At 43.6% G+C, this 27,127-nt stretch overlaps 2 protein-coding genes across 6 annotated transcripts in view; both read right to left on the bottom strand.

Annotated features, from left to right (window-relative positions):
- Window positions 1-647: 647 nt before the first annotated feature.
- On the bottom strand, window positions 648-23,187 carry trim66.S (tripartite motif containing 66 S homeolog). 4 transcript variants are annotated; one of them, XM_018260353.2, is made up of 20 exons: window positions 20,823-23,187; window positions 17,522-17,608; window positions 16,485-16,632; window positions 16,260-16,389; window positions 15,747-15,863; window positions 14,608-14,722; window positions 14,182-14,328; window positions 13,881-13,998; window positions 12,749-13,638; window positions 12,449-12,616; window positions 11,722-11,985; window positions 11,165-11,393; window positions 10,472-10,532; window positions 10,002-10,176; window positions 9,327-9,727; window positions 5,312-5,447; window positions 3,374-3,448; window positions 2,906-3,058; window positions 2,584-2,616; window positions 648-1,329 (listed from the first exon to the last, which is right to left on the bottom strand). In XM_018260353.2, the coding sequence occupies exons 2-20, from the start codon at window positions 17,528-17,530 to the stop codon at window positions 1,075-1,077; spliced, it is 3,624 nt and encodes a 1,207-aa protein (XP_018115842.1). In that variant the 5' UTR covers window positions 17,531-17,608; window positions 20,823-23,187; the 3' UTR covers window positions 648-1,074. The 4 variants fall into 4 exon arrangements, with proteins under 4 accessions (XP_018115842.1, XP_018115840.2, XP_018115843.1 ...); XM_018260351.2 differs by lacking the exon at window positions 20,823-23,187 and adding an exon at window positions 18,057-18,381 and having other exon boundaries at window positions 10,472-10,529; XM_018260354.2 differs by lacking the exon at window positions 20,823-23,187 and adding an exon at window positions 18,057-18,380.
- A 2,887-nt stretch (window positions 23,188-26,074) lies between these two features.
- The window catches only part of dennd2b.S (DENN domain containing 2B S homeolog), a 65,667-nt gene continuing 64,614 nt past the window's right edge, over window positions 26,075-27,127 (bottom strand). For both annotated transcript variants that reach the window (XM_018260346.2, XM_018260347.2), the window contains 2 exons: window positions 26,885-26,971; window positions 26,075-26,659 (listed from right to left, as the gene is read on the bottom strand). In XM_018260346.2, the coding sequence (XP_018115835.1) occupies window positions 26,625-26,659; window positions 26,885-26,971 (122 nt within the window). In that variant the 3' untranslated portion in view covers window positions 26,075-26,624. The remainder of the gene's footprint in view (window positions 26,660-26,884; window positions 26,972-27,127) is intronic.

Raw genomic sequence — 27,127 nt, 5'->3', positions numbered from 1 at the left:
ATGAAACTATCGCAGCATAGGTATTCCCCTGTACTAAGCACAATTCAGCAGGAACAGCCCCCTAAGTTTGCTCATAGTCTGTACGGAGAGATCTCATAAAACTATGGCAGCATAGCACAGTAGAGAAAAAGGCACAGTAGAGGAATGGGCATGGCAGAAGAATTGGCACAGCAGAGGAATTGGCATGGTAGAAAGATTGCCACAGCAGGGAGTGGGCATGGTAAGGGGTGTGCAAGACAGGTATTTCTTTCTCGCAGCACCTGCCCGATTGGCAGAATGGGTTCCGGAGAATGGAGGTTTTTGGGGGTCAGCCCCCTAAGTTTGCTCATAGCCTGTACAGAGCTCCCATAAAGCTATTGCACCATAGGTATTCCCCTGAACTAAGCACAATTCAGCTGGAACAGCCCCCTAAGTTTGCTCATAGCCTGTACAGAGAGATCCCATAAAACTATGGCAGCATAGGTATTCCCCTGAACTAAGCACAATTCAGCAGGAACAGTCCCCTAAGTTTGCTTATAGTCTGTACAGAGAGATATCATAAAACTATGGCAGCATAGGTATTCCCCTGTACGAAGCACAATTCAGCAGGAACATGTTTGAGTCCATTTAAAACCAAACAAACCACAGGCATCATTGAATAATATTTCTTTTCTCAGAGACTTCACTTTCAGTTTATTAGTGACTATCTAACAGAATGAAAAGAGCAATAATTAGACAAATTATTATATATATGGAATGGCAGTTACAAAACCTGATAGACGATCTATCTTCAAACTTGACTTGTTATGGTGAGAAGCTGCACTTTGTTTAATAGTAAAAAAAAAGTTTCCAGTGTTTTGGAAGGGAAAGTGTATTTGCCCATTGAATGGAGGGATAATATGTTTCCATGTAGACAGTGTGGGGGGGCAGGTTACAGTAGGAGAATAAAGGGAGGGAAGATCTCAGATACATAACTCAGCCATGAGCCTTTATAGGACAGTTGTTAAGGTCAGTATCAGTGACATTTATTTCAGCCCTTGAGTTTGCCCTTTAACCCATAGTTTGCCAGAGTGCCACAATGTAACTGCAGGGAATTCAGCAAATGTCAAAGTCCCGTGGCTTCTGGGTGAGAGTGTGGCGTCTCCGGCGCTTGGGCTGCAGGTAGTCGGGCCCGTAGGGAGGCCAGTGAAAGCCCTTTAGGTTCAAGTGGCAACTCTCACTGCCGATCTCCTCCGTGTCGGAATCTTCCTCCTGTGGGAAAGGGAAGACCTTCTCAGGGTAGGCCTCCTTCAGCATGTTCTCAAAATACATCTCCAGGTTCCGGCCGGCCTCTGCCACTTCCGAGTCTTCCTATAGGAGGGAACAGGAGAAATGTTATGCTGAACTGCATATCTCCACCCGCATAGACACGGCATGTACATTCAGAATAGTGGAATGAAAAGGCACAGTATATCTCAAAGGGCAACTAAAGCCAAACGATAATTATAATAATAAGAGCTCATGCTGTCAGTATTGTAGCAGGGCTGAGAAAATATGTGCAACAGAAACTGCATAAACCCTCTGGAGTCTCTCACCAACTCTGGCTAGCTGTCTCTCTTATTCCACCAGTCTATGCTTTATCATCAATGAGTCCCTCTCCCTCTCTGGCTAGCTGTCTCTTTTATTGCTCCAGTCCTTGCATTATCATGAATGACTCTCTCCGTCTCTAGCAAGCTGTCTCTTTTATTGCAACAGACCTTGCATTATCATCAATTATTCTCTACCTCTCTAACTACCTGTCTTTTATTGCACCAGTTTCTGCATTATCATCAATGACTCTGTAGCTGGCTGTCTCTTGTATTGCTCCAGCCCTTGCATCATCATAAATGACTCTCTCTCCGTCTCTAGCTAGCTGTCTCTTTTATTGCACCAGTCCCTGCATTATCAACAATAACTCCCTAGCTAGCTGTCTCTTTTATTGCACCAGTCCCTGCATTATCATGAATGACTCTCTAGCTAGCTGTCTCTTTTATTGCACCAGTCCTTGCATTATCATCAATGACTCCCTAGCTAGCTGTCTCACTTATTGCAGCAGTCTTTGCATTATTATCATTGACTCTCTGCCTCTCTGGCTCACTGTCTCCTCAGTGCATCACTTGTATATGTGTAATGCTTTGTGCATAGGCTCTAAGTGATAATTAGAGATCACTATAATAATAGATGAGCCCTTTGTACTTCCTGGGTGCCAATTTAAGGTTGGCACCATAAGGAATAAATGCAATGAGAAAATTGGCCAAAAGGCCTCAGAAGGTAGATTCACCTGTATATTATATAAGCAAGGGTCAGGTGACTGTCTCTTGGAAACACTGCGGGGTGCCTTCCCAAGCTATAATCACCTGCCCCATCATTGTCAGGGCAATCACCATTAAAATCAATGGAGGGACACCAGGCCCATGTGCCATTGCCCTGAGCAGATATAGACCAATGTTATGATGGGAGATGACTGGAGAGCAATGCAGGGGTTACAGGAGAGCAATGCAGGGGTTACAGGAGCACTAGATTGTGGAGGAAGAGGGGTTAATAGCAGAAACATGGAGGACGCATTTGTCGATGGTGAGGCCTCACCTTGAATATTGCCTTCTGCTCTGCGGGCCCTATCTATAGAAAGATATTAACAAAACAGAGACGGTTCAGAGGATGGCAGCTAAACGGTTAAATGGTTTTAATGACAAAGAATATCAAGCAAAGGGGCAGCGTTAGTGAATAGGCCCCCACCCCCAAGTAACAAGGGAAACTTAATTTAAGGGTCCTTTGAGGAGAAGTTAAAATGTTAAAGAGCTCAACATCTCCAGGATACAAAAAGCTCATAAAATGAATAAATATCCCCTCTCCCCCCCCCTCTATGTTTAATACAGGACGGGAAAATGGGGCTCATTCCAACACTCACATAATTAAACTTTGCACAGTTCCAGAACATGAGTCGAATATCGTACACCAGTTCCTCCGGGGCGGAATAATGTGGAATGTTGCGTCTCTGAAGTTTCTTCCGTATAATGGACAGGTCCATCGGGCGCTTTATGATCTGGTAATAGTGCCGGGCCTGAAACAGAACCACATTCATCAGCCCATAAACTTCCCACCAACTGATGTGGAGGTAGGAGGGAACCAATCAAATCATACAGAGGTTTTAACTGATGCAGAATAAAATAGTGCAGTGATGATTGGGCACTCTGGGTGGGCCTGGGTGCTCTGGATATGACTGTTCAGTTTGTGTCTGGACAGATCGAATGCTTTTCACCCCAGAGGGGCACAAGGTGAAATGTGAAGTTTGTGTATAATGTATTATAAGTGACTGAGCCTTCCCTGCTACCAAAAGAATAACATTTTATGGGGCAGCAGGTCCAGTTGCACTTACCAAGGGGCTGACAGGTTCCTGGAAGGGGAGGCTCAGACTGTTACAGCACAGCGACAGCACCAGTTTCTCACACTTCTGCAACCAGAAATATAATGAATTCCTTTAATTCAAGGGAAATGTGCTATATAAAACGGTGTGTATAAGCCGCACACCCTGAATATATTTGAGACCTGGGTGCTCATGCATAAGGAGTAGATACAAAGTGCAAAATTATGGCACTCACAGGATTTTGAGCAAAAACAGACAACGTGTGTCAAAATAAGAAAAAAGGTTTATTTGTCTAGCGTTTCAGTCCCACACAGGAACCTTTGGGACCGAAACGTTGGACGAATAAACCTTTTTTCTTTTTTTGACACCTGTTGTGTTCCTGTGTGAGACTGAAACGTTGGACTAATAAACCTTTTTTTGTTTTTTGACACCTGTTGTCTATTTTTGCTCAAAATCCTGTGAGTGCCATCATTTTGCACTTTGTGTATATATATATATATATATATATATATATATATATATATATATATATATATATATATATATATATATATATATATATATATATATATATATATTTACTTTCCTATAAAAGTTCTGCTTACTCTGTTTAGGGAGACGTATCCCCCGGATCCTTATCAGAGCAGCCACTTAAATTTCTTCTATACACTCCAATAAAACAGCACACTCCAGTGTCTGACTCCCCACTGACTTTACCTTGTACTAAGCACAATTCAGCAGAAACAGCCCCTAAGTTTGCTCATAGCTTGTACAGAGAGATACCATAAAACTATGGCAGCATAGGTATTCCCCTGTTCTAAGCACAATTCAGCAGGAAAAGGTGCAGCAGTTTTTAGGTGAAAGTGTTGTTGAGAGACAGGAATTATGGTGGTAGAGAGAACAGAACAATACAATTGTTAGAAATTAATTTAGCATTAGTAATGAATTGAACTTCATTAAACAAATCACAATTCATTTGTGTACAGTTTTCATTTAACTAAAGAAATCCAAATACTTAATACTGAATGTTAATTCAATTTCACCCTCAAACAATTCTCTTGTGAGTGTGAGTCCTGGCAGGACGGTCGCTGTTATTGTGCATCAAATAACTGAAATACTGAAACTGGATTGTGTGCTTTGGCACAAGGAAAGTCAGTTGGCAGGGATCACGCAGGAATGTGCCAAGAGACTCCATTCAGATTATTTTTATTATATATACACCATGCTAAATATTCTGCCACACTTTGGGGACATATACATGGACAGGCTGGAGCAGCACTGATTTGTGCTACATTATAGCAAGAGTCAGACCCAGAGAAGAGAAAAGGACAAAAAGATAGATAAACCACATGAGAACAGTGCAGTTCTTGGCCAGATGTCCCATTTATATATATATATATATATATATATATATATATATATATATATATATATATATATAACAAACAAGGGAAAGTTGTGCTCACCACTATTTTTTAAAACCATTAGGCGGGGGTGCAATGAGGCTGTGACCACAAAATACATATAGTCAAATACAAGAGTCCTCTGCACTCAACCCATTATCAATATATTTAAGACAGCGACATTTTGTGCATACTGCTACTAAAAAATGCCTTACCCTTTAAACAAAACAGGGATTGTTTGTCCATATATTGCAATATATTTAAGCTGGCCAACTACGTCAAAGTCTTCCCATATTAGTCAATCCCTGTTTTGTTTAAAGGGTAAGGCATTTTTTAGTAGCAGTATGCACAAAATGTCGCTGTCTTAAATATATTGATAATGGGTTGAGTGCAGAGGACTCTTGTATTTGACTATATATATATATATATATATATATATATATATATATATATATATATATATATATATATATATATATATATATGATTTGGGTGCCTTTGTGCAGCTAAGTCATTTCTGCATTTATATTTTGTCCCTTTTACTTACCCTTTGGTCGTAGTCGTCGAGATTTGGAAAAGCCGCAATCTCCAATTTATTCTCAAGACTGTACCGGACATTGTCACAGTCATACTCTACCTCCGGCTTGGTCATGTTTCGGCACAGAGTGCAAAGCCATTCTCCCCTAAAATGATCATCAAAAATGTGTTCAGTCACATTACATCAGAACATTGTTATACCCTTAAAACAAAGGTTTATCCTATTCTAAAAATATAACTTTTTGTACTAAATAGGGTGTTTCTGCTACTGGTACCAGAGAAATTAGGGCCAAGCTTTTCACTACCCAGACAGTTGGACTAATCAGCTGTCAGACATAGACAATTAGAAATGTCACTTCTGGGCCACAGAAATTTGGGACTTTGTGGTTTTAGTACCCTTTCTAACCCCCTTATGGCTGTTCTGCACCTGAGGGACCTATGCAGATGGGTGGGAAATACAGAAGGGGACAGACAGAAAAACTATTGTGTAGAAAGTGTAAGGGGTATTCAAAAAAGTGATATGGGGTACAAGAATTGAGAGACAAATCGAGCAAATGTAGAGAATATGGAGAGAGACAAATGGGGAGGAGAAATATAGAAGGGGAGCGAAGAGGGGAGATGTGGGAGAATAAGGCCAAACAGTTGTGGGAGGGGAGAAAAGGAAAGGAGAGGGGATGAGAGACAAGGAGAGAAGGGAAAGGGGGGTAGGGAGTGGAAAGGGGGTTAGGGAGTAGACAGAGGGATTAAAAGGGTGGAGGAGTGTGTTTGTATGTAAAGCCTGAATTAAAGCCATGCACTAAAGAAATAACCATTGCTGCTGAGGGTGTAGAATCCCTCTGGGTAGAGATTTAGACAGAGCAAAAGGTTACAAAGAAAATTATCATTGATGTATGCTATAAACCACCTCGTAAGGGTGACAAGTATAAAGCCTAGCTACTTTTAAAAATAGAATCATTTTCACAACTAGGTCAAGTTATAACTATGGGTGACTTTAATTATCTGGACATTGACTGGGGTAATGCCGTTGCCAATACAGAAAAAGCTAGTAGGTTCGTAAAAATTCTGAATGATAACTTTTTATTCCAGCTCATTCAAGAACCTACTAGGAATAACTCTCTTTTGGATCTTGTAATAACTAATAATACTGAACTCATCTCTAGCATTTGTGTGGGTGATAGGGTTCCCACCTGGGCGGTATTTTACCGGCCTGGCCGGTAAAAATGATGCTTGATGCCAATGTTATTAATAGGAAAAAATGGCAAGAATATAGGAAGGCCGGTATTTTTTTCCAGAAAAGGTGGCAACCCTAGTGGGTGAGCATTTAGGGAATAGTGATCCTATCATGGTCTCCTTTGAGATTCTGTTGCAGAGGCAATTCTATAAGGGAGTAACTAAAACACTAAATTTTAGAAGTGCAAACTTTGACAGTATAAGGCAGGGGTGCCCAAAAATGTGTGGGGGGCCGACCATTCAGCCAACATTCTTTGAGCCATTAACATTAAATTACAGGAATAGAGTAACCGTAGCAGTAATATTTGGGCACATTAGTGAAATTATCTGCCACTTGGTCTATACTGCTGCCTGTGTGCTGAATGTGTTAGTAATGGACACGTACTGACACATAGTGACGCCATACTTCTTTAGTTTACTGTACTGGCATGTCAGTACGTCTATTGACACCTTCAGCTCTAAAGAAGTATGTGAAAACAGCGCGTCTCTACGTGCCAGTACGTGTCTATTGCTTACACCTTCAGCCCAGAGGCAGCAATAAAGACCAAGTGGCAGATCATTTCACTAATGTGTCTTAATATTAATATTACTGCTATGGGATTCCTGATTGCACTGTTCTGGGGGCCTCATTATTAATTTCATGATGGAGTTTAAGGGCTGGTGTAAATTTGAAAACGGCCGCAATTGGCCCCCGGTCCGCACTTTGGACATGCCTGGTAAAAGGGCATCTCTGCAACATATTAAGTGGAAAATGCTTTTTACAGGGTTAAACACAGAACAAATGGAAAGTGTTTAAAAGTGTTTAAAATGCTGCTTAATAAATATACATGTCGGTATATTCCCCTTGTTAGCTGGGACAGCCAAATCATTAATTAGGTACAAGGAGGCCAATAAGTCGAACTATCAGGCAAGCTAAAATCTATATGGAAAAGGATATTGCAGCAAGCAGTAAAAATAATCCAAAATTATTTTTTAAATATGTAAATAGTAAAAAAAAATTAAGCAGGAAGGGATGGGACCCTTAATATCAGAGGGGGGGTCAGCTGGTTAATGAAAACGAAAAAAAGCTGAGATTCTGAACTCATATTTTTTGTCTGTCTACACAAATGAGGAACCAGTTAATGAAGTTTTCCTTCTTAATAGTCCCAATTCTAGTAATACAACTAATTATGCATGGTTCACACATGAGGAAATTCAAAAGAGACTGGTGTTAAGATAAACAAAGGTCCGGGCCGGATGGTATTCATCCAAGGGTACTTAGCGAGCTTAGCTCTGTGATTGCCAAACCTCTTTACTTAATTTTTCAGGATTCATTGAGGTCTCGCATGGTGCAGAGAGACTGGCGAATTGCTAATGTGGTGCCGCTATTCAAAAAGGGTTCCCGTTCTCAGCCTCAAAACTATAGACCAGTTAGTCTGACGTCTGTGGTAGGAAGGCTTTTTAAAGGGTTAATAAAGGATAAGATACTGGACTTCATAGCAAATTATAATACTACGAGTTTGTGCCAGAATGGTTTTATGCGTAATAGATTTTGCCAGACTAATTTAATTTCTTTTTATGAGAAGGTAAACAAAGCTCTGTACTAGGTCCTTTGCTTTTAAACTTGTTTATTAATGACCTGGACGTGGGCATTGAAAGTACTGTTTCTATTTTTGCAGATGATACTAAATTGTGCAGAACTATAAGTTCCATGCAGGATGCTGCCACTTTGCAGAGTGATTTAACTAAGTTGGAATTCTGGGCAGCAAACTGGAAAATTAGGTTCATGTTGATAAATGCAAGGTTATGCACTTTGGCGAAAATAATGTAAATGCAAGTTATACACTAAATGGCAGTGTGTTGGGCGTTTCCTTAACTGAGAACGATCTAGGGGTTTTTGTAGATTATAAATTTCAGGCAGTGTCATTCTGTGGCCTCTAAAGCAAATAAAGTTCTGTCTTGCATAAAAAGGACATTGATTCAAGAGATGAAAATATAATTATGCCTTTTATAGGTCCCTGGTAAGGCCTCACTTGGAGTATGCAGTGCAGTTCTGGACTCCAGTCCTTATAATATAAGGATATAAATGAGCTGGAGAAAAGAACTTTCATTTGAAGCAACGTAGGTGGTTCTTTACAGTGAGGTTGTGGAATGCACTGCTGTGTGATGTTGTGATGGCTAATTCTGTTAATGCTTTTAAGAGTGGCTTGGAAGATTTCTCCGACAGACAAAATATCAAAGGCTATTGTGATACTAAACTCTACATTTAGTATAGATTTGGGTATATATAATTTATGTGAAGGTACGGAGGGGTATGTGTATGGGTAAGGGCACACCTGGCCTCACGAGGAAACTTGAGGTGACTTCAAAATACAATGCACTGAGTGTGCCATGCCGCAGGCGATTTTTCATTATAGCCAGCGGAAGACGGGGGAAGCCATTCGGGGAGATTAATCGCCCCAAAGAAGAGGCGATTAGTTGCCAGGCGATCCCTTACCCTATGAATGCTGGGTTTTTAGTTGGAGGGGTTGAACTTGATGGACTTTGTCTTTTTTCAACCCAATTTAATTATATAACTATGAGGAGAAATATAGAAGGGGAGAGAAGAGGGAGGATGGGGGAGAGTAAGGCCAAACAGTTGGGGGAGAAAAGGAAAGGAGAGGGGATGAGAGACAGAAGGAGAGAAGGTAAAGGGGGTTAGGGAGTAGAGAGACAGATGGGGAGGAGATATATAGAAGGGGAGAGAAGAGGATGGGAGAGAGTAGGTCCAGGAGTGGGGATGAGAAAGAAGGACAAGTCGGTAGGGTGTTACTCACACAGGGAAGCTGAGCAGGGCTGGAACGTGGCAGGAGAGGTGATAGACTTTTGGGCAGTGATCACAGCAGAGCATTTCCCCTCCGTTCAGACAAACAGCACAGAAATCCTCATTCTCAATCTGATTATGATCTTCTGATTGGACAAGCTTTCTGATTGGCTGAGGGACAGCATTGACCTTGCGAGTCAAGTCAAGATCTTCTGCAGGAACCGCTGGGATCTCAATTCTGTTGTGGATTGTTGAGGTATCCCCGCTGTACGGGCTCACCCTCGCCAAATTGTTGACTTGTTGTTCCAGTTCAGAAATAGTTTGACTGGTGGTGTAAGATAATGGATCTGTCTCATAAGACACCGTAGGCTGTGGGGTGGTTTGTGGGGATGGGGATGGGCAATCTGGATTAACCTAGAAACAAATGATTTCAGTTGGGCAGCTGGTGGCAAATACAAATAGCAAAAAATATATATATACTGTATACTGCATGTGAGATTCATGCTCTATGGGGCAGTGCAGACCCCTTGTGGTCTATACATGTACTGCACAGAGCAGTGTTTAACATGTTGCTCTATATTTAATGATACAGACGGTCAAGTGTTACATTGTATCAAGCAGGGGAATGTTACATATACTGATCACTTCCTGTACTTGGATAGATGCACAGTGAATCTATGGCACTTACCTTTATGGACATACTTTTGCACTGGGCACCATATTTGACGACTAAACGCACTGACCCGTCTTCATCTTTTTTCTGAGGTTGCACCTTAAAAACAGGGAGCTCCCCGGAGTTTTGTGCCTGGATCTTTAGTCGCTCCAATCGCACATATGGGATCATAGTTTCCTTCACTGGTGCCCTTGTGGATGACACAATTTATAGGGGCAGTTTTACAATAATTTCATATTTTTGATTTCAGTTTTCAGATTTCAGTTTTGAATTTCCAATTGGTTTCTTTTGTCAGGGAGCTGAGCAGAGAGGTGCTTGAATAATGGAATGGAAGGAGAATAGAGCTGAAAATATACATATTCTAATAAATAAGAATCTCACTGTCGTCTGCCTTTGGGTTACCAGGGCCACTGTCCATAGCAACTTATAATAATAATATGAATGATGATTTATTAGTCGGAATGTGGTGCAAAGGTCTGTTTTACCTGGATTTGCTTTTCTTGCCCTTTCTGTTATCTGCAAAGTGTTGCTTGAATCCACTGTCTTCTACGGCAACAACAAAAAATTACAGGTAAGATCATTTGCACAATTCAGCAGGAACAGTCTCTAAAGTTTGCTCATAACCTGTACAGAGAGATACCATAAAACTATAGCAGCATAGGTATTCACCTGTACTAAGCACAATTCAGCAGGAACAGCCCCTAAGTTTGCTCATAACCTGTACAGAGAGAGATACCATAAAACTGTGGCAGCATACATATCCCCCTGTACTAAGCAAAATTCAGCAAGAACAGCCCCCTCAATTTGCTCATGGCTTGTACAGAGAGATACCATACAACTATGGCAGCGTCAGTATTCCCCTGTACTAAGCACAATTCAGCAGGAATAGCCCCTAAGTTTCCTCATAGCCTGTACAGAGAGATGCCATACAACTAATGCAGCATAAGTATCCCCCTGTACTAAGCACAATTCAGCAGGAACAGCCCCCTAAGTTTGCTCATAGTCTGTACAGAGATATCCCATAAAACTATGGCAGCATACACATTCCCCTGTACTAAGCACAATTCAGCAGGAACAGCTGCTCAAATCAACATAATTTGTTTTCTTTGGATTCTGTCTGATTTTTCTACCATTTTTCTGCCCATTCACAGACCAAGACCACACAGGGGTGGGAATACCTGTCTCATGTTTAAGTGGTTTAGCAGGGGCAGGTGGAAGGTTAGTGCGTTTCTTCACAATCACTGAGGAGCTTTCTGGTGGGGGACACTTCTTTACTGAGAGGTTAATTGGTTCCTCGAATGCCTCGGGCAGCGGCAGGATGAATTCGCTGACTGTTGGGGCACTTTCAGGCTGCAGGTCAGTCTCTATGGCAGAGTTGTTAGCGCAGCTAAAGTTTTCAATCTCAACCTGTTAATATTGGTTAATGGAAAGAAATTACATACAGATTAACATGCAGGTCTGTGAATCTGAACTTTATCTAAGACCCTGCTTCATATTAGCTTATCGTGTGCCCACGATATTCCTCCTGATGTGGAAGGATTTATAAAGTGACAGGCGTGATTACCTTTACAGCACTGCTGGTTGGAGATACCTTTGACTGATTTTACAGTTTGCCTCTGATAGAGCAATCAAGCTGATATATTAAGGTAGCTGAACCTTTAATGAGACATCTAAGGCCTAACCTCCCTGTCTCTTTGGTATAATTTCAATCCCCACGTGTGCCAACACATCTCACCTTGCATATGGCATTTCCCAAGGCAGAGGCTGCGGTTGCTTGGTGATCCTCGGTTGCTATGTGTATATTGTCCGTGACACCTGCTTCCACCGCACTGTATTCTGCCAATCTCTCTGCCTCTGTGGCAGGTAGGAACCCCCTGTCCTCTGGATGCTCAAAGAACTGGCAGGAGACAGTTGGCATCTGAGGGTCCACAGACCTAGAAAGTCTCGGAGAAGAGAGCTCCATCTCTGCCGCATTACAGAAACCCACCGAGGCCGACCTCTGAAAGGCAACATATACATTGCTTGATACAAGGGACTGTGGGGCCCAGAGACCTTCTCAAATGGAGAAGGAAACATCAAATGATAGACATTCTGTTACTGACTGCCCTTCTATTGGCTGACCTCTGCTCGATCAGGAGACGATTGATCTTCTATAAGGGATGTTATAAAAGTGTTGGTGCTGGGGTTGCCATGGAAGTGGTAGGAGGAAGGAGTCCAGACTACTGAAAAAGGAGTCAGAGCTTGGGTGGATCAGTGGTGGAGTGTTGGTGGTACAGTGATGGTGGTGGAGGGCCAGGGTGCAGTTTAGGTAGATCAGGATGGGGCTGGGCAGATTAAGGGAAAGGCCTGAAATATATATATGGGGCCCCATCAATCTTGTCAGCAACTTGTGTGGTACTAAACAATTTAGGATGCCCACTGCAGAATTGGTAAAGAGGTATACCTTTAGGTAAAATAAATACCTTCCTGTCTGGGTTGTCAGCCAGCTGGTTCCTCTGGCATGCGTCATTTTCCACAGCAGCGATGATTTCATCTGCTATAGACTGGGACTGCATGTTGCCGGGAGAAATGGTGGTGACCGGCGAAAGGTCCACAGTGTGACTGCCTGGTGATATGGGGTCATCACAGACCTGAATTCCAATCAAACACACTTTATGTAACTAAAGGGATTTGGCAGTAAGTGGCAGGTGTGGGCACAGTTGCACTACAAAGAATGTGGCTTATGTGCCCACAATATTCCCACTGAAGTGCAAGGAACTCACCTGTGGAATTTCCTCTGGGGGCTGCAGTGGGGCTGCTGCTGGCTGTCTGACTATGTAGTTGATCTGCCCCACTATAGTCTGTTGCACGTGTTGGGGCTGCTTTGCCTGGTTCAGTTGCACGTTGGAAGGTTGACTTTGGAGAAGAAGTTCTAGCCCCTTCTGCATCTGTTCCAACTCAAACTGTTGGTTTATAATGTCCAGACTGTGATGCATGACCTGCTCATGGGCACTCTCAGCCTGGCACAGTGCTGCTTGCTGCCTTTGCGGTTGGATGTGGCTAAGACTGTGCACTGAGCTGACCTGCATTTGTACTGATGGTACCTGGAGCACGGAGGGGGTCTGCAGGGAGGTTGGCGTGGTGATGGGCACTGTGTGCTGGATTGGATGCACATTGTGCACTTGATTGAAGTCCTGTGGGGTGACTGGGCAAACAGGGGGAGCATTTGGTTGGCTTGGTGGCACTTGTGGCTTCTGTTGCTGATGGTCCAACCAGTATGATGAGTTCTCCGGTTCCGAGTGAGGTTGGTGGGACACCCAAGGTTGGATGACTCTCAAGGGGCGGACAGTTGGCTTTTGCTCTTTGCCAGAGTTATACTGTGCAGATGGGGGCTGCTGTTTTATTGGTGTTGGGTGGGCGAAGCTCATATGGGGAGTTATGGTGCCTGTGGCTGGCTGATTCTTTGGCATGGTTGGCAAGGTATGGCAGTGAGTACAACACATGGGCGTAGGACACTGGACTGAAGATGTATAATGTGGAGAGCTGGTGATGGTTCCAGGATGGGCTGTAATGGGTGCATGGGGCATTGGGTAATAAGAGGTTTGGGCACTTTCTGTTCCATAGCTTGGTATCTCTGGGGTTGGCAGTTGGGCTCCATCTGCCATTATACAGCCTGAAGGCAAGGAGAGGTAAGAGGTGAGCTACCACTCTTCATAAATAGCTGCAAGTCAAGTAAGTGCCCCCTATCACAGTTACTATTAATAAGCATTCATAGTGCCAACGTATACAATAGGAGGGCATATAGATCAGCTTCAACTACTGACAGATACAGGAGATAAAGAAGGCTCATTACAGAGATGGGGACCCTCCAACAAGAAAGCAGGCACAACAACTACTTTGTGCCCAATCACTTACCTAAGTTAGAAATTTGTTTAGTCCAGAAAGACGGCTCCCAGCTAAATCGGATCTTGGATGGGCGCCCAACATCGCCCCCACAGCTTGTGTCCAGAAGGTGCTGCATCTGATAGACAATCTAAGGCAAAAACTAATATTAAGGCTCAAGAAAATGCCACCCATAGGGTATAATTTGGCAGAGATGCCAGCCTGTGCCCAGTACAGGGGAAAATGACAGTTGCAAAAGAGGTTGTGAATGGTTCTTACATCCCAAACAGACCCAAATAATCTCCGGTATGTGCCCTGCTTGGTCAGTACTTACCAGCTCCTTGCTGAAGAGGAACGGGATACTGTTCTTTCCATACATTGCCCAGTTAATAAAGTTCTGCACGTGTTCCAACTGCCGATTCAGAACCAAAACTGACTGGAGCTGCTGCTCGTATTTGTGGCGCTTTTCTGTTGTGGTTTTCTGCAGTGAAATCAACGGTAACAAAGGAATATCTGATGAAAAGAAGGTTCAACTGACAAATGGTACTTACAGTCTTAAGGGAATTAATATGGCAGCTCCATCCTATGTGTATAACTACAAATATATAGAGAAGGAATGTTCTGGGCATACAGTAAACTGAACTCTGTATACAGTTGAATCTAGTGCAAGCAAGTGTAGATTATACTATTATATCGGATTATATTAATTTAATTATAGTGAGGCAAAACAATATGGCAGCTCCCACCCAGTCTCACTGACCTCAAGCTGTTCCATCAGCACATTGGTCCTCTTGTTCAACTCGTTGATTAACACCATTTTGGTCACTTTGATCTGATTTTCTACTTTACTGTGCATGTGTTTAATTTCATACAGCCTGGGGAATAAGTTATAACAGTGTTTCCTTGTTAGTCTTTCTAAACAACATCGCAATGGGCTGAGCCATTGGAAGCACCCATAGGAGAACAAAACAATCATATCCTCAAAATACAGGGACTCTCGTCTCCTAATCATTATCGTTATGGGTGATGCTGTAAAGCACCAATAGCAACAGCTTATTAATGTATTACTATGTGTGCAACCAAAGTGGTGCCTATAGCAGTTCCCGAAAAAGCTGTTCTGTTTTGTCACAGTACCTCTGAGAGTTCCCTACCCTGTATAACTCAGCCTGCAGCCTTGTGCCTTTATATGGTCGCAGAACCCCTCAGTGACTTCTAATATCCTTATCATTTACAGTAGGAGGTACATATCCCTTATAATACATGAGTGATATTCAGAGTTCCCTGTACAACTCAGCCTGCAGCCATGTGCCTTTATATGGTCACAGAGGCCCTCTGTGACTTCTAATATCCTTATTATTTACAGTAGGGGGTACATTATGCCTTATAATACATAAGTGATGCTTGGAGTTCAATGTATAACTAAGTCTGCAGCCTTGTGCCTTTATATGGTCACAGAACCCTTCAGTGACTTCTAATATCCATATCATTTACAGTAGGGGGTACATTATGACTTATAAAACATGAGTGATACTCAGAGTTCCCTGTATAACTCAGCCTGCAGCCTTGTGTCTTGATATGGTTGCAGAACCCCTCAGTGACTTCTAATATCCTTATCATTTACATTAGGGGGTACATTATCCCTTATAATACATGAGTGATACTCAGAGTTCCCTGTATAACTCAGCCTGCAGCCGTGTGCCTTTATATGGTTACAGAACCCCTCAATTACTTCTAATATTCTTATCGTTTACAGTAGGGGGTAAATTATCCCTTGTGCCTTTATATAGCTACAGAACTCGTGACTGATCACTAATAAATCCCATCAGAAATAACTGATCTATTAGCCATTAGTTCTCAGTAAGTACTTGGTTCTATTTCGGATACTCATGCGCCTTTTACCTGTCCTCGATTTGTTTCCCTGCCGCCTGGACAACTATCTTCTTCTCCTCCACTTGGGTTATCACGTTCTCCAGGAGGGCTCTCTGGTGTTGCAAGGCCTCGTCAAGCCTTCGGAATCTGAGTAATAAAATAAATACTTTAAGTCTTTACGCAGCTCTCTTTCCCATAGTCAGACAGAGACCTACCCCTGGGTAAGTGAACCCGAGGCACCGACAGTACTTATGCAGGTGCAGAGTTCTGATTCTTGGAACTTTGGGCTACTCTATCCCGCTTGGTCATACAGGAACCTCTCAATGAGTAAGTGAATCCTAACTGTTCCCAATGAATTACCCAGCTCTGGGGTGTTCTCTTCCTCGTGGTCAGGTTACTGCAACTCTAATGTTCTACTGTTATTAGCACATTTCGCTCACTTTGCACTTCTTTACTCTATCGGCCAGTTTTTTGGACCTGAGCTAGGAATGACCTACAGCAAACCAGTCCCCATATTGAGGGGGGGGGGCTGATGGGCCTTACCTGTGGTCCTTGTGTTCCATGACTACACAGTGACGGCACATTAGGGTATCGCAGTTCTCGCAGAATAACTTGAGGGGTTCCTGGTGGTGCATCGGGCAGCTAAGGAAATTTCCCGAGGTGCCATCACCTCCTGTAGGGAGAAAGGAACCAAAAGCTCATGGGAATAAGGGAATGAGGGGGGGGGCAATTATATAAAGCCATAGCTTGTCAGTATAATGTTTATACCTAAAGACCCCCTCTGGGCAGAGGGCAGGAAGGGGTCAGTGACGCTCTTGGTGTGTCGGTGTTGCTCGGCGCAGGTGCTGCACAACCATTTGTTGCACGTGATGCACAGGCTGTGGGCTGAGTTTTTCTCGGTACAATCAAAGCAGCTCTGAAACAAAAAAAAAAAGTTGAGAAAAAAAATTGGGGCCCTCCAGCCAGTGGTATAACTGGATATTACTGGGTCCTAACCTTAGGGGCCCCGCCATATCCAGAGGTTGCCTTTTTTTACTTATATATGTTGAAATTGCTCATGGGATCCTATATACCTCCTGGGCCTTCCTGCAGCCGCAGGGTCTGCTTCCTCTATGCCCGTCTGTTGCTAAACTACAACTGCCAGCATCCAGCCATATGTAATACTGTATAATACACTCATACTTCTTTTGCCGTCAGTGTTCTAGTCCTGGTTTTCTTTCATTAAGCAAATGTTATTTTTGGGTTTATATCCCCTTTAGTGTGACTAAATATGCATTTTGTATGACAGGGAGTAGCAGTACATAATTGTTCCGTGCGGATGATAGAAACCAATGCTATGCACCCAGTTCTGTAATTGCCTAACGGCTAGGAGATTGGTCTAAAAATAGTGTATTTTCCAGCAGTGCAAGGAAAACAAGTTAATTGCTGGGTCGCTGCTGAGAAAAGTCCCAATAAGCCATATGGTTCCCTCCTGCTGTGTATTTATCAGGCAGCACTAACCCTCGCTGGGGCAGGTGAATAATCAGGGAGAGGAGGGTAGAAATTGCCTGGTTTATAAAACTGCCACATTTGTCACTGGCGCTCAGTGGTTTGTTCTGCATTACGTATGGGGACCTGATAGGCTAGAGGAACTTGACTGCCACTAAACACAATAAAATAACCTGGGTGGGGCCAAATGAATTCTATCTAGACAGTTCCATATAATGAGTTTTTGGGTTAAGCTCCCCTTTAACTACCCACTATAAATGCACTACTGGATAAAGGATTATTATTACATATATAAACTGAAGAGGCTGGATACTCACCTTGGCCATGATGGAATTTGCATCTGAAAAATCCTTCAGAAAAATGACATCCCCTGCGAGGCACTGCTGGCTGCAGGTGTGACACCCCTGAAACATAACCCATCCAAAATGCCATCAGTCCTGGGAAACTTCTAGGTCTGATTATGTCATCCAGGTTTCCAAAAGTAAAAGATTAGTTCATGGGGAGGGGTCTGTCTGTCTAAATAAACCAGCATGGCAGCTCCCGCCAATATACAAATATACAGAGAAACAATGGGGCTCATTTATAAACAGTGGGCAAATTTCCACCTGGGCAGTAACCCTTAGCAACCAATCAGTGATTAGCTTTTTTCAGCCAGCTGCAGGTTGAGCAGTGAAAGCAATCATCTGATTGGTTGCCATGGGTTACTGCCCAGGAGCAAATTTGCCCACTGTTTATAAATGAGTTCCACAGTCTCATAGATGCACATTTTGTTACAATTTGATAATAGATGAGTTTATAGCACCCCATGTCTAAGGGTCTCCTCCTTTAAAGTTACCCCACTGGTACACCAACCTTTCAAACCTGCAAGGCCTGTACTCCCAGTGTAGACCATAAAACAAATACACGTGTGAAAATGAAAGGAAACCATGAAAGTTTTTCTGTGTGTTCATTGGGACTGGTTCCCCATCCCCCTTAGGCTCACAGTGCAATGCAACTCCTCCCTTAATTTGTTTCATTGGTGAAGAGATGGATTCTGGGAATCAGAGAATCTCTGCTCCACCTACTATGGAAAGCAGAGCGATTTCTAGTCCCAGATAAATCACTTCACCAATGAAACAATGGGGAAAATTCACTAAGATTCGTAGTTGCGCCAGGCGTAACATTGCCGCACTTCGACAGGCGTAGTTTCAGCGCTTCGCAAATTCACTAAAATCCGAAGTTGCACTCAGGGGTAGCGTAAGGTTGCGAAGTTGCGCTAGCGTTGATTCGCTAAGCGAAGTTACGCTAGCAATGGTTAATTTGCATATGGCGCCAAATTCACATTTCAATGGAGGAATATGTAGCAGCACTACAAATGCCTGGGAAACCTTCAAAACATCAAATAAAATTTTTATTTTGCCCTACACATGTGCCCACAGTATAGTTAAGTTGCCATCAGTTAGGAAATGTAGGGGGGAAGGAGGGGAGCCCCAAAAAATTTTTCGATCTTTTTCAGCCTATCACCCATCAGCCAGCGTTTTTTGGGACTTAGAAAAAACGTTAACTCTTTTTGAAGAAATACCTATCTACTCAATTGCGCTTCGCCTGGTCTGAGGTGGCGAAGGAAGTCTAGCGTAAAAGGTAGCGTTCAGAACAATGCGCGCGTTAGTGAATTTGCGTAGTTACGTCGGTTGCGCAAATTTGCCAGGTGTAAGGGTGCAAGTTACACTAGCGAAGTTACGCCAGCGTCCGTTAGTGAAGTAATTTGCGCTAGCGAATTGACGCTAGCGTTAGGCGCATAGTGAATTTGCCCCAATGTGAGGGAGGGATTACATTGCACTGTGAGCCTAAGGGGGGGATGTTCATATGGAATTTATTTTTGGCAGTTTAGATCAGAAAGCATCATTGCCTTTATCCATGTTTTCTGCAGTAGAAATAGACACAAAGTAGTAACAAAAAAAGACTGTATAAAATGTAACATAACAGCCCCCGAGAGCACAATGGCAGCTCCTGCTTCAGAGCTTCACACTAGTTCCAGGCTTCTAGGGCTGCTGGGAAACTGGGGAGGAGGATGAACATTTTGTTGAGGGGCTGCCAATAAAAAATGTTCATTTTCCAGTACAAATAGGGAAATATAGAATTTTATATGTATATTGCAATTGGTCTCTTAATCTTCATTATTCTGCACCTGAATGTTGGGGGACAAGATTTATAGAGCAGCAAGCGTCGGGTACATTCTCTATCAATGGGCACAGTCCCTCTTTCAAAGAGCTTGCAATCAAAATGTTCATCCCCACAAACCCATTGCTCAGAATGTGTCTAATTCTCCACTCTGTCCAAGGTACCAATTGTCCTTGGCTTAGCGAGGGGAAGAATATTTTCTTGTAATTCCTGTACATATTTGTACCAAGCCACTCTAACTACAACCCCCAGCAGCCTTCTGTTGTCAATGGAAGCTGATAGTTGTAGTTTAACTGAGGCACAGTCTCCCAGTACTTCGCAGTGTCGGGGTTTGATTCCTGCCTGGGGTTAACTGAATGGTCTGCTTAATGCACCAGAGTCCATTGAAGCTTAATAAAGGTACAGGGCTAAAACTTTAACCCCCAGTGTGTGTTATGGGCCTGGAGAGGCACCTGGGAGTCCAAGTCTACACCTATTGCATCATAAGTGGCTTTTCTCTCAGGGACTGGCTGAGGCAATCTGATATCACACACAGCATCTAACCTACTGGGGGGAGTCAGGGGATCCATTGGTTACAGTTCCCCAGCTCCACAATGAAAACTATTTAATGCCCAAAAAGTCTAAATATTTTATTTTCTCTTTCTTTCATTTTTGCAAAGGCATATAAACTGTAAGGGTAGTAGAGACCGTGACTGATGTACCAGTAAAGGAGGGGCTGACTGACCGTGGAAGAGGCAGGGCCCCATGCAACTAATGGTCGGGCCCCTTGTTGTGCCATGACCAGTGCAGAGGGATCATCACTAGGGATGTTGCCTTCCCAGGAGCAGGAGGGCTAACCTAAGATTTATGTCGCTAGTGGTTGCCTAAAAATTCAGTTCCCTTGTGATTGGCTGTTCCTCAGCTCCCATCAGCCCCTTTTAACCTTTCCCTTACCCGTGTGCCTCCTGACCACCTGCCTGTATTCCCATAGTGCCCTGCAGAAATACACTCCAACTATGATAAAGGGAGAGCACAAACACATACGTTTTATTATATATGTACTAATCCTGCCCAGTAATGGCTCTAATCCCTATAGTATGCTGCCCTTCTGCAGTGACTGCATTCTGTCCCAGTGGCTGCAGAGATCCTATCTGATCCCCATTGGAACCACCAGTCCTGCCCTGCTCTATTGCTGAAATTCTAGCTATCTGTATAACAGAACATTCTATCTCAGTGGCTGGACAGATCTTATCTGACCCCCATCTGAAGCAGCAGTCCTGTGTTACTAATGGCTGAGCTCAAATTGCAAAGTGTTAGATATCCCCTAGAAATAAAAGGATTAATACTACACTAAGTATATACTTCATGGTACCTTTGCATTTTTTTCCTATTACTGACCACTGGAGGCCCAAGCAAATAACTCTCTTCCCTTCCATAACCCCGTCCTGCCTCTGTGTCTCTGTTTGGGATCCCCCTTACCTTAGTCTCTCTGGATATTCAGTCTTCTCTTCCCCTCCTTGTTACAATGTATCCCATTCCAGTAAGACGAGTAGAATCCAGGTCCCTGCGCATTTCAGTCCCCCCTTTGCCCACACATTAGCACTCGCTGCTTGCGCCCAGCACCTCGCCCAGCTCCGAGAGGTATCGCACTGCCAGTAAGAAAACCAGGAGTTGTCAGGCTGCTCCCCAGTGACCAGCTGTTTATACGAAATTGTGCCTGATGCAACCCTGGTATCCAAATAGCAACCCAGGAGGAATATGCCAGGCTTTGGGGAGCTGGGGACCTGACAGGAGAAGAACTAACAAAGGCCCCCAGAGCAGGAGAGGGTTAATTCTACCAGATGTCTCCCCCTAGCAGCTGCCACTTTCCCTGACAGGAAGAGGTGTGAATGCCACCAGTCGGCAGGCAAATATGAAGGTTTCAGCCTATTCCCTGGCCTGACCTTGGATAGTGCAGCACCTGAGTGAGAGCCTTGTACTCAATAGCAACAACAAGAGGTGCATTGGTTAACTCCTTCCATTACAACTAGAAGTTACAGTGCCACGCAATACACTACAATAGCACCCCCACTGTAAGCATTCTACTCCTGCCTCTCCTCCTCCCCAGCCTCTTTGCTTCCTTCCATTGAACTACAACTCCCAGAAATAACACACATATGTATATAAGCATTGTACTCCTGCCCCTGCTGACGCTTATGTATCTACTAATATGCCTTTACTCCCTACTATTGGACTACAACTCCCAGCACCAACACACATATAAATAAAAGCACTGTACTTCTGCTCCCCCAGCCCCTGCTGGCTCTTCTGTGTCTACTGATATGACTTTGTTCCCTACTGCTGAACTACAACTCCTAGTAACAACACACATATGTATATAAGCACTGTACTCCAGCCCCTGCTGACACTTCTCTACTGATCTACTGATATGTCTTTACTCCGTACTGTCGGACTACAACTCCTAGCGACAACACACAAAGTGTCACTGACTCCCTAAATTATTGCAGTTTGATATATTAATTGATATCAGTTATGTGACTGCTCCCTGATACACTGGGTTACTGTGTTGATATATTGGGTTCCAGCTATTTCCCAGTAGAATTCAATACATTACTGGCCAAGCAGAACTCAGTTAACCCTCTCCTGCCTGCTGACTAACCCACAGTAGCTATCTCCTGAATGGCAACGTCTCCTTACATCACTGTCATGGAGGGGTTAAATCAGAGCACAGATTGCATTGTTTTCCCAGTAGCGTCTCCCGTGGGTGCCAAAGGCTGACAGACAAGTACATCTTACACCCGCTTCTTAGAGACCAAATAAACCCAAGGTGATAAAGGTCCTGTTTTGTTGTGACTATAACTCCCACACATTTTCCCTCTGTACTGTCTAAATGCCCACTCCATCCCTTCTCCCAGAATCCTTTGTAAGACACCTGCCTGGCACCAGCTGGATAATTACTCTCCCTGAGTTCTCTACTTAGTTCTCGCTCTCTACTTGTGACAATGATTCTCCGCACCCCTGGGACCCAATTAGAAATAACGAAAATATATTTGAAAGTATCTGATCCAGAGAGAAATAAAATCATGCCGTAAATATGGTGAATTTTATCTAGCTGCTTCTTTTCAATTATGTGGGGAGATTTGGATTTCAGAAGGAGGGCAGTGAGGCTCATGTATTGGTCCCCATGTCTTACAGAAAACAAACACCTTTATATATTGTTAATATGGATAATAAAGGTTACACTCATTATTAAATCAAGTCTTTACTATTGCTGAACCACAATTCAGAAAAAGCAGAGGAATGTAAGATGTAAGTGCTGCAACTAATATCTCCCTGCATCCGTAAACTTGTTATGAGCTAAGGGGCCCAGCCTAAAGGCCAGTTAGGGGGAGATTTGGGGTGAGTGCTTATTTGTGCCCTGGGTACCCCTGGAATATGTCTGTATATAAGAATGTATTGTAATGGAACACATTAATATAATAATAAAAAAGGCGGAGTAGTGCAAGCATTTGGTTTATAAAGATTTTCTCTATTTGTTGAATATGAATTTATTGCCACATGTTACATCATTAGCCCCAGGGTGACTCCTGGTCTCTATAGGACGGGGGCTGATGACAACAAATTAATGTCTGGGGTAATGATGAATTTCACTCAATGCAAGAATCCTGAGTGGCCTCTCCCCCTGAGTATTCCTGTATTTGTAATAACAAAATTGTAAATTCATGCTCTTGGCATGGATCCCGAGTCTGTGATTTTTTTTATATTTGGGGAAGAAAAGAAATTCCATTCCCTTTATCAGCTTAGTGACACTTCTCTGTACTTTCTCAATTTCATTACTGCCCCTCTCATATACAGTATTTATACATAGTGATCATATCCCCCTTAACTGTCTCTTCTCCAGTGTAACCAATCCCAACTTGCCTTTCCCCATAACTGATCCCTTCCATTCCCTTTATCAGCTTAGTCGCTCTTCTTTGTACTTTCCTCTATTTCATTACTGTCCCCAGGCCCGGACTGGCAATCTGTGGGTTCTGGCAAATGCCAGAGGGGCTGCTATAAGGTCCCATAGAAAGTCAGTATTTAGTGGGCTGGTGGGGGCTGTTTGGGCCTCTATGTGGGCTTATTGGGCCTCTGTGTACCTGAAATGCCAGGGCCTATTTTAATTCTCAGTCCGGACCTGACTGTCCCCCTTATATATTTATACATTTTGTGATCATATCCCCCTTAACTGCCTCTTCTCCAGTGTAACCAATCCCAGCTTACCTTTCCCCATAACTGATCCCTTCCATTCCCTTTACCAGCTTAGTCGCTCTTCTCTGTACTTTATTTCATTACTGTCCCTTAAATATTTACAGATAGTGATCATATCCCCTTAACTGTCTCTTCTCCAGTGTAACCATTCCTAGCTTGCCTTTCCCCATAACTGATCCCTTCCATTCCCTTTATTAGCTTAGTCGCTCTTCTCTGTACTCTCTCTATTTCATTACTGCCCCCCTTATATATGTATATTTAGTAATTAGAAGAGAGTTAGAAACACTAGATACACAAGAGTCATTTCACTTCAAGAGACTCATTCTTTCAACCAAACCTTCTCGGTACAGAACATTGGACTCCGGGGAAGGAAATCAGTTTTTGTTGGAATAAAGAAATTCACTATTTTGTCCACCAATGGCCAAGAAGCCAGCAAATATACTACCCCCCCCCCCAACCCACATACAGAAGCAGTGTCGGACTGGGACACCAGGGGCCCACCCAAAAACCTTAGACCAGGGACCCACCAAAAAAACGTAGGCAAGGCGCCCACTCTCAGCGCTTTTATGTTTTTTCTCTTCTCATTAACCTCTATTTGCCTATTCTGTTTTCTTTACATACTATAATCTATTATTCCATCTATTTAGTCTCTTTGATATCATAGAAATAGGAAATGTCCATGAAATAGGCCAAATATGGCAGCATGAGGGCCCACTGACACCTGGGCCCACGGGGAGTTTTCCTGGTATCCTGGTGGGCCAGTCCGACGCTGTACAGAAGGCAGATACTTGTAGTTACCTTGGTTGGTTTTGTACCCTAGTGGGAGGCAAAGGCAGTGCTGAACCAGCTCTCTAAGGCAACCGCCAGAAGGAGTGGAGAAGGTAAGAGCAGAGGGTCCCTAAAACGCAGTTGTTGGTGCACATTAAACAGCTTTCCAGGAGGTCCAGAATCTCAGCCATAAACAGGGTTCAGATCTTGAGGACACTGGTCTGCGCCATTTCCCTTGTAGCTAATTAATCATATTTAGGAGCCAAACCAATATAAGTGCATTGCATGGAATCTTGGACTCCCTGCTCACCCCAAGTTCTGATTTTGTTTGTGTTGGTGAGTTCTCTCCCAATGCCTGCAGGTGTTACATGTTGTGTCTGAGCACAGCCGGGGTGCAATGTTAATTTTGGCGAGTGCACTTCCTGTGTGATGGCAAGTTTGTGTACCTGTCTGCGCTGGTTTTTCCAGGTACATAAACCTCCCTTTGGTTACAAGAGATTCACCTCATTCTTATTTATGTTCTCTCTTCTGATACGAGAGCAGAAATTTTTCCCCTAGTTACAGATGATGGTATAGCTGGAGCTGACATACTGCTCCTTATCTAGACTCCCCTATATCCTGAGACTCCAACCTCTGCCAACAGTGCTCCCTAAATGGGCTCAGACTGGCCTATAGGGATCCCAGGAAATATCCAGGTGGACCCCCCTGCTGCTGCTCCCTCTATACTTGTACTGAGTCTGTTATGCCAACCCAATGTAGAGGGAACTAGAAATGGGGGCTCACAGAGACAAGGAAGACAACAGAAGGGGAGAAAAAAGAAAGAAAGGGAAACCAGGAAAGGAGGCCGAACAGAAGTAAAAGAAGTTTTATGGGATCTCTCTGTACAGGCTATGAGCAAACTCAGAGGGCTGATCCTGCTGAATTGTGCTTAGACAGGGGAATACTTATGCTGTCATAGTTGTATGGGATCTCTCTCTGTACAGACTATGAGCAAACGTATGGGTCTGTTCCTGCTGAATTGTGCTTAGACAGGGGAATACCTATGCTGTCATAGTTTTATGGGATCTCTCTCTGTACAGGCTTTGAATGTTGGAGGAGTGTTTGTAGGAAGATAATATCTGTATATTCCCAGCACACACACCCTCCTGCTGCTCTGTGAGACTGTAAGCAACCCCCAGTCAATGCTAGAGAGGGGCCTGCGCAAGTCTCAGCCACACACTATTTATTGTGTAATTTGGCCCCTCCTTCTGTGCACAATGCAGGGCCCCAGCTCTGTACCCCCAGCCCTGAATGCAATGATAGTGAAGGATTTTCCAGAATAAAACATAACACTACCGGATGCCGGTAGGATCTGGTTCCAACTGTGGGTACTGATGCCAGGGTTACTGAGCCGTTCTGCCATTGAGGGGTTAAAGCTCCAGAGCTGGTTAACTCTTTCCTGCCTCTCTATGGCCCCAGGCTTGTCCTGGTATTACACAAAATTATAAACCTCAATATCACTGGGGCATGGGAGGGGCAAAACCATGACATCATCCCACTCCCACCCCAGTCACATGACTGAGCAGGGTCGATTATTAAAGGGCAAGTAGAAACAATAAAATTACTTATGGTGCTTATTTAAGTGCAAAAAGAAAAACATTGAAATTCACCTTATTTACCCACAATGCAACATTTGGCATTTCAGCACCACCGAGAGGCGAGGGACACACGAGTTTCTGTACACGGTTTATTGGACACACTCATACTATGAAGGGCTGTACCTTAAATGCAGCAGGGGGGAACTGCACAAGCATCGTCTCTGGGGCATTTGGCAAAGTCATAGTGCAGAAGGGGCACAATACAGTTTACTGACCATAACAACAAAGCAAATTATCAGCATTCTTCAGCTGGAGTGTAGCTGGAGGAGGAGCCAATACAGGTTTAAGAACACGCATCTCATCCATGGATTCCGCCGCACTCCTCTTCCACGCCCACTCTCATCCCGACACAGTGGTTCTGTAGGAGCTGCCATACTGCAGTGTCAGTCCCCGGGCAGCAGCGCACTTTCTTTTAAATTCCATAGAAAAAGCCTATGGCGCATTATTTACAATATATATAAGAATCCGGTGGGGCCACAAAGATTTGCTTTTTGGAGCAGCTTTTACAGTGGTTGTAATTTGGGGGGGGCCCGGGGGCCGCACGTGGCTTGTTGGGGGACCCCCAGCTCTGTAAATAGTACTATAGAGAGTCAATAATAATAACTACCAGGAGGGGGCGCACTTCTCAGTTTTTCTTGTGAAGAAACTTCATTTTGTTGCCTGCATGGAAGGGAGAAGAGGAAAAGTATCAGCAGGGGGGCCCCAGGCTTGACATCACCCCCTTATGTATATACACAATATAATGTGCCCTATGGCAGCTTCAGCGTTGGCTGTTTTGCACTGTAAATGCTAGCATCTAATTGGCAGTAGTTGTTTCCCAAACCTCTTAAACTTCCCTCACTCATGTTCCCCCGGATTTAAGAAATGATTGGGATTCAAACTCACCAAGTCCTCTCCAAAACTTATTGACTCCACTCTGTTCCGTGTCAGGCAGCTCCTCCAAGTACTGCTCCACCCTCTGCTCAAAGAGACCTGTAATGAGAAAGAGAAATGAGAGTTAAGTCTGGAAACCACAGGGCTAACACTTCAATTGTGTCCAAATATGTGCCCAGTGTGACAGAATACTCTGTTATACAGATAGCTAGAATCTCAGCCATAAAGCAGGGAAGGACTGCTGCTGACAATGGG

The sequence above is a fragment of the Xenopus laevis genome, chromosome 4S (assembly GCF_017654675.1).
Source record: "Xenopus laevis strain J_2021 chromosome 4S, Xenopus_laevis_v10.1, whole genome shotgun sequence".
Taxonomy (NCBI): Eukaryota; Metazoa; Chordata; class Amphibia; order Anura; family Pipidae; genus Xenopus; species Xenopus laevis.
Note: the sequence above shows the minus strand (reverse complement) of the source record. Positions and strands in the feature narration are given on the sequence as shown.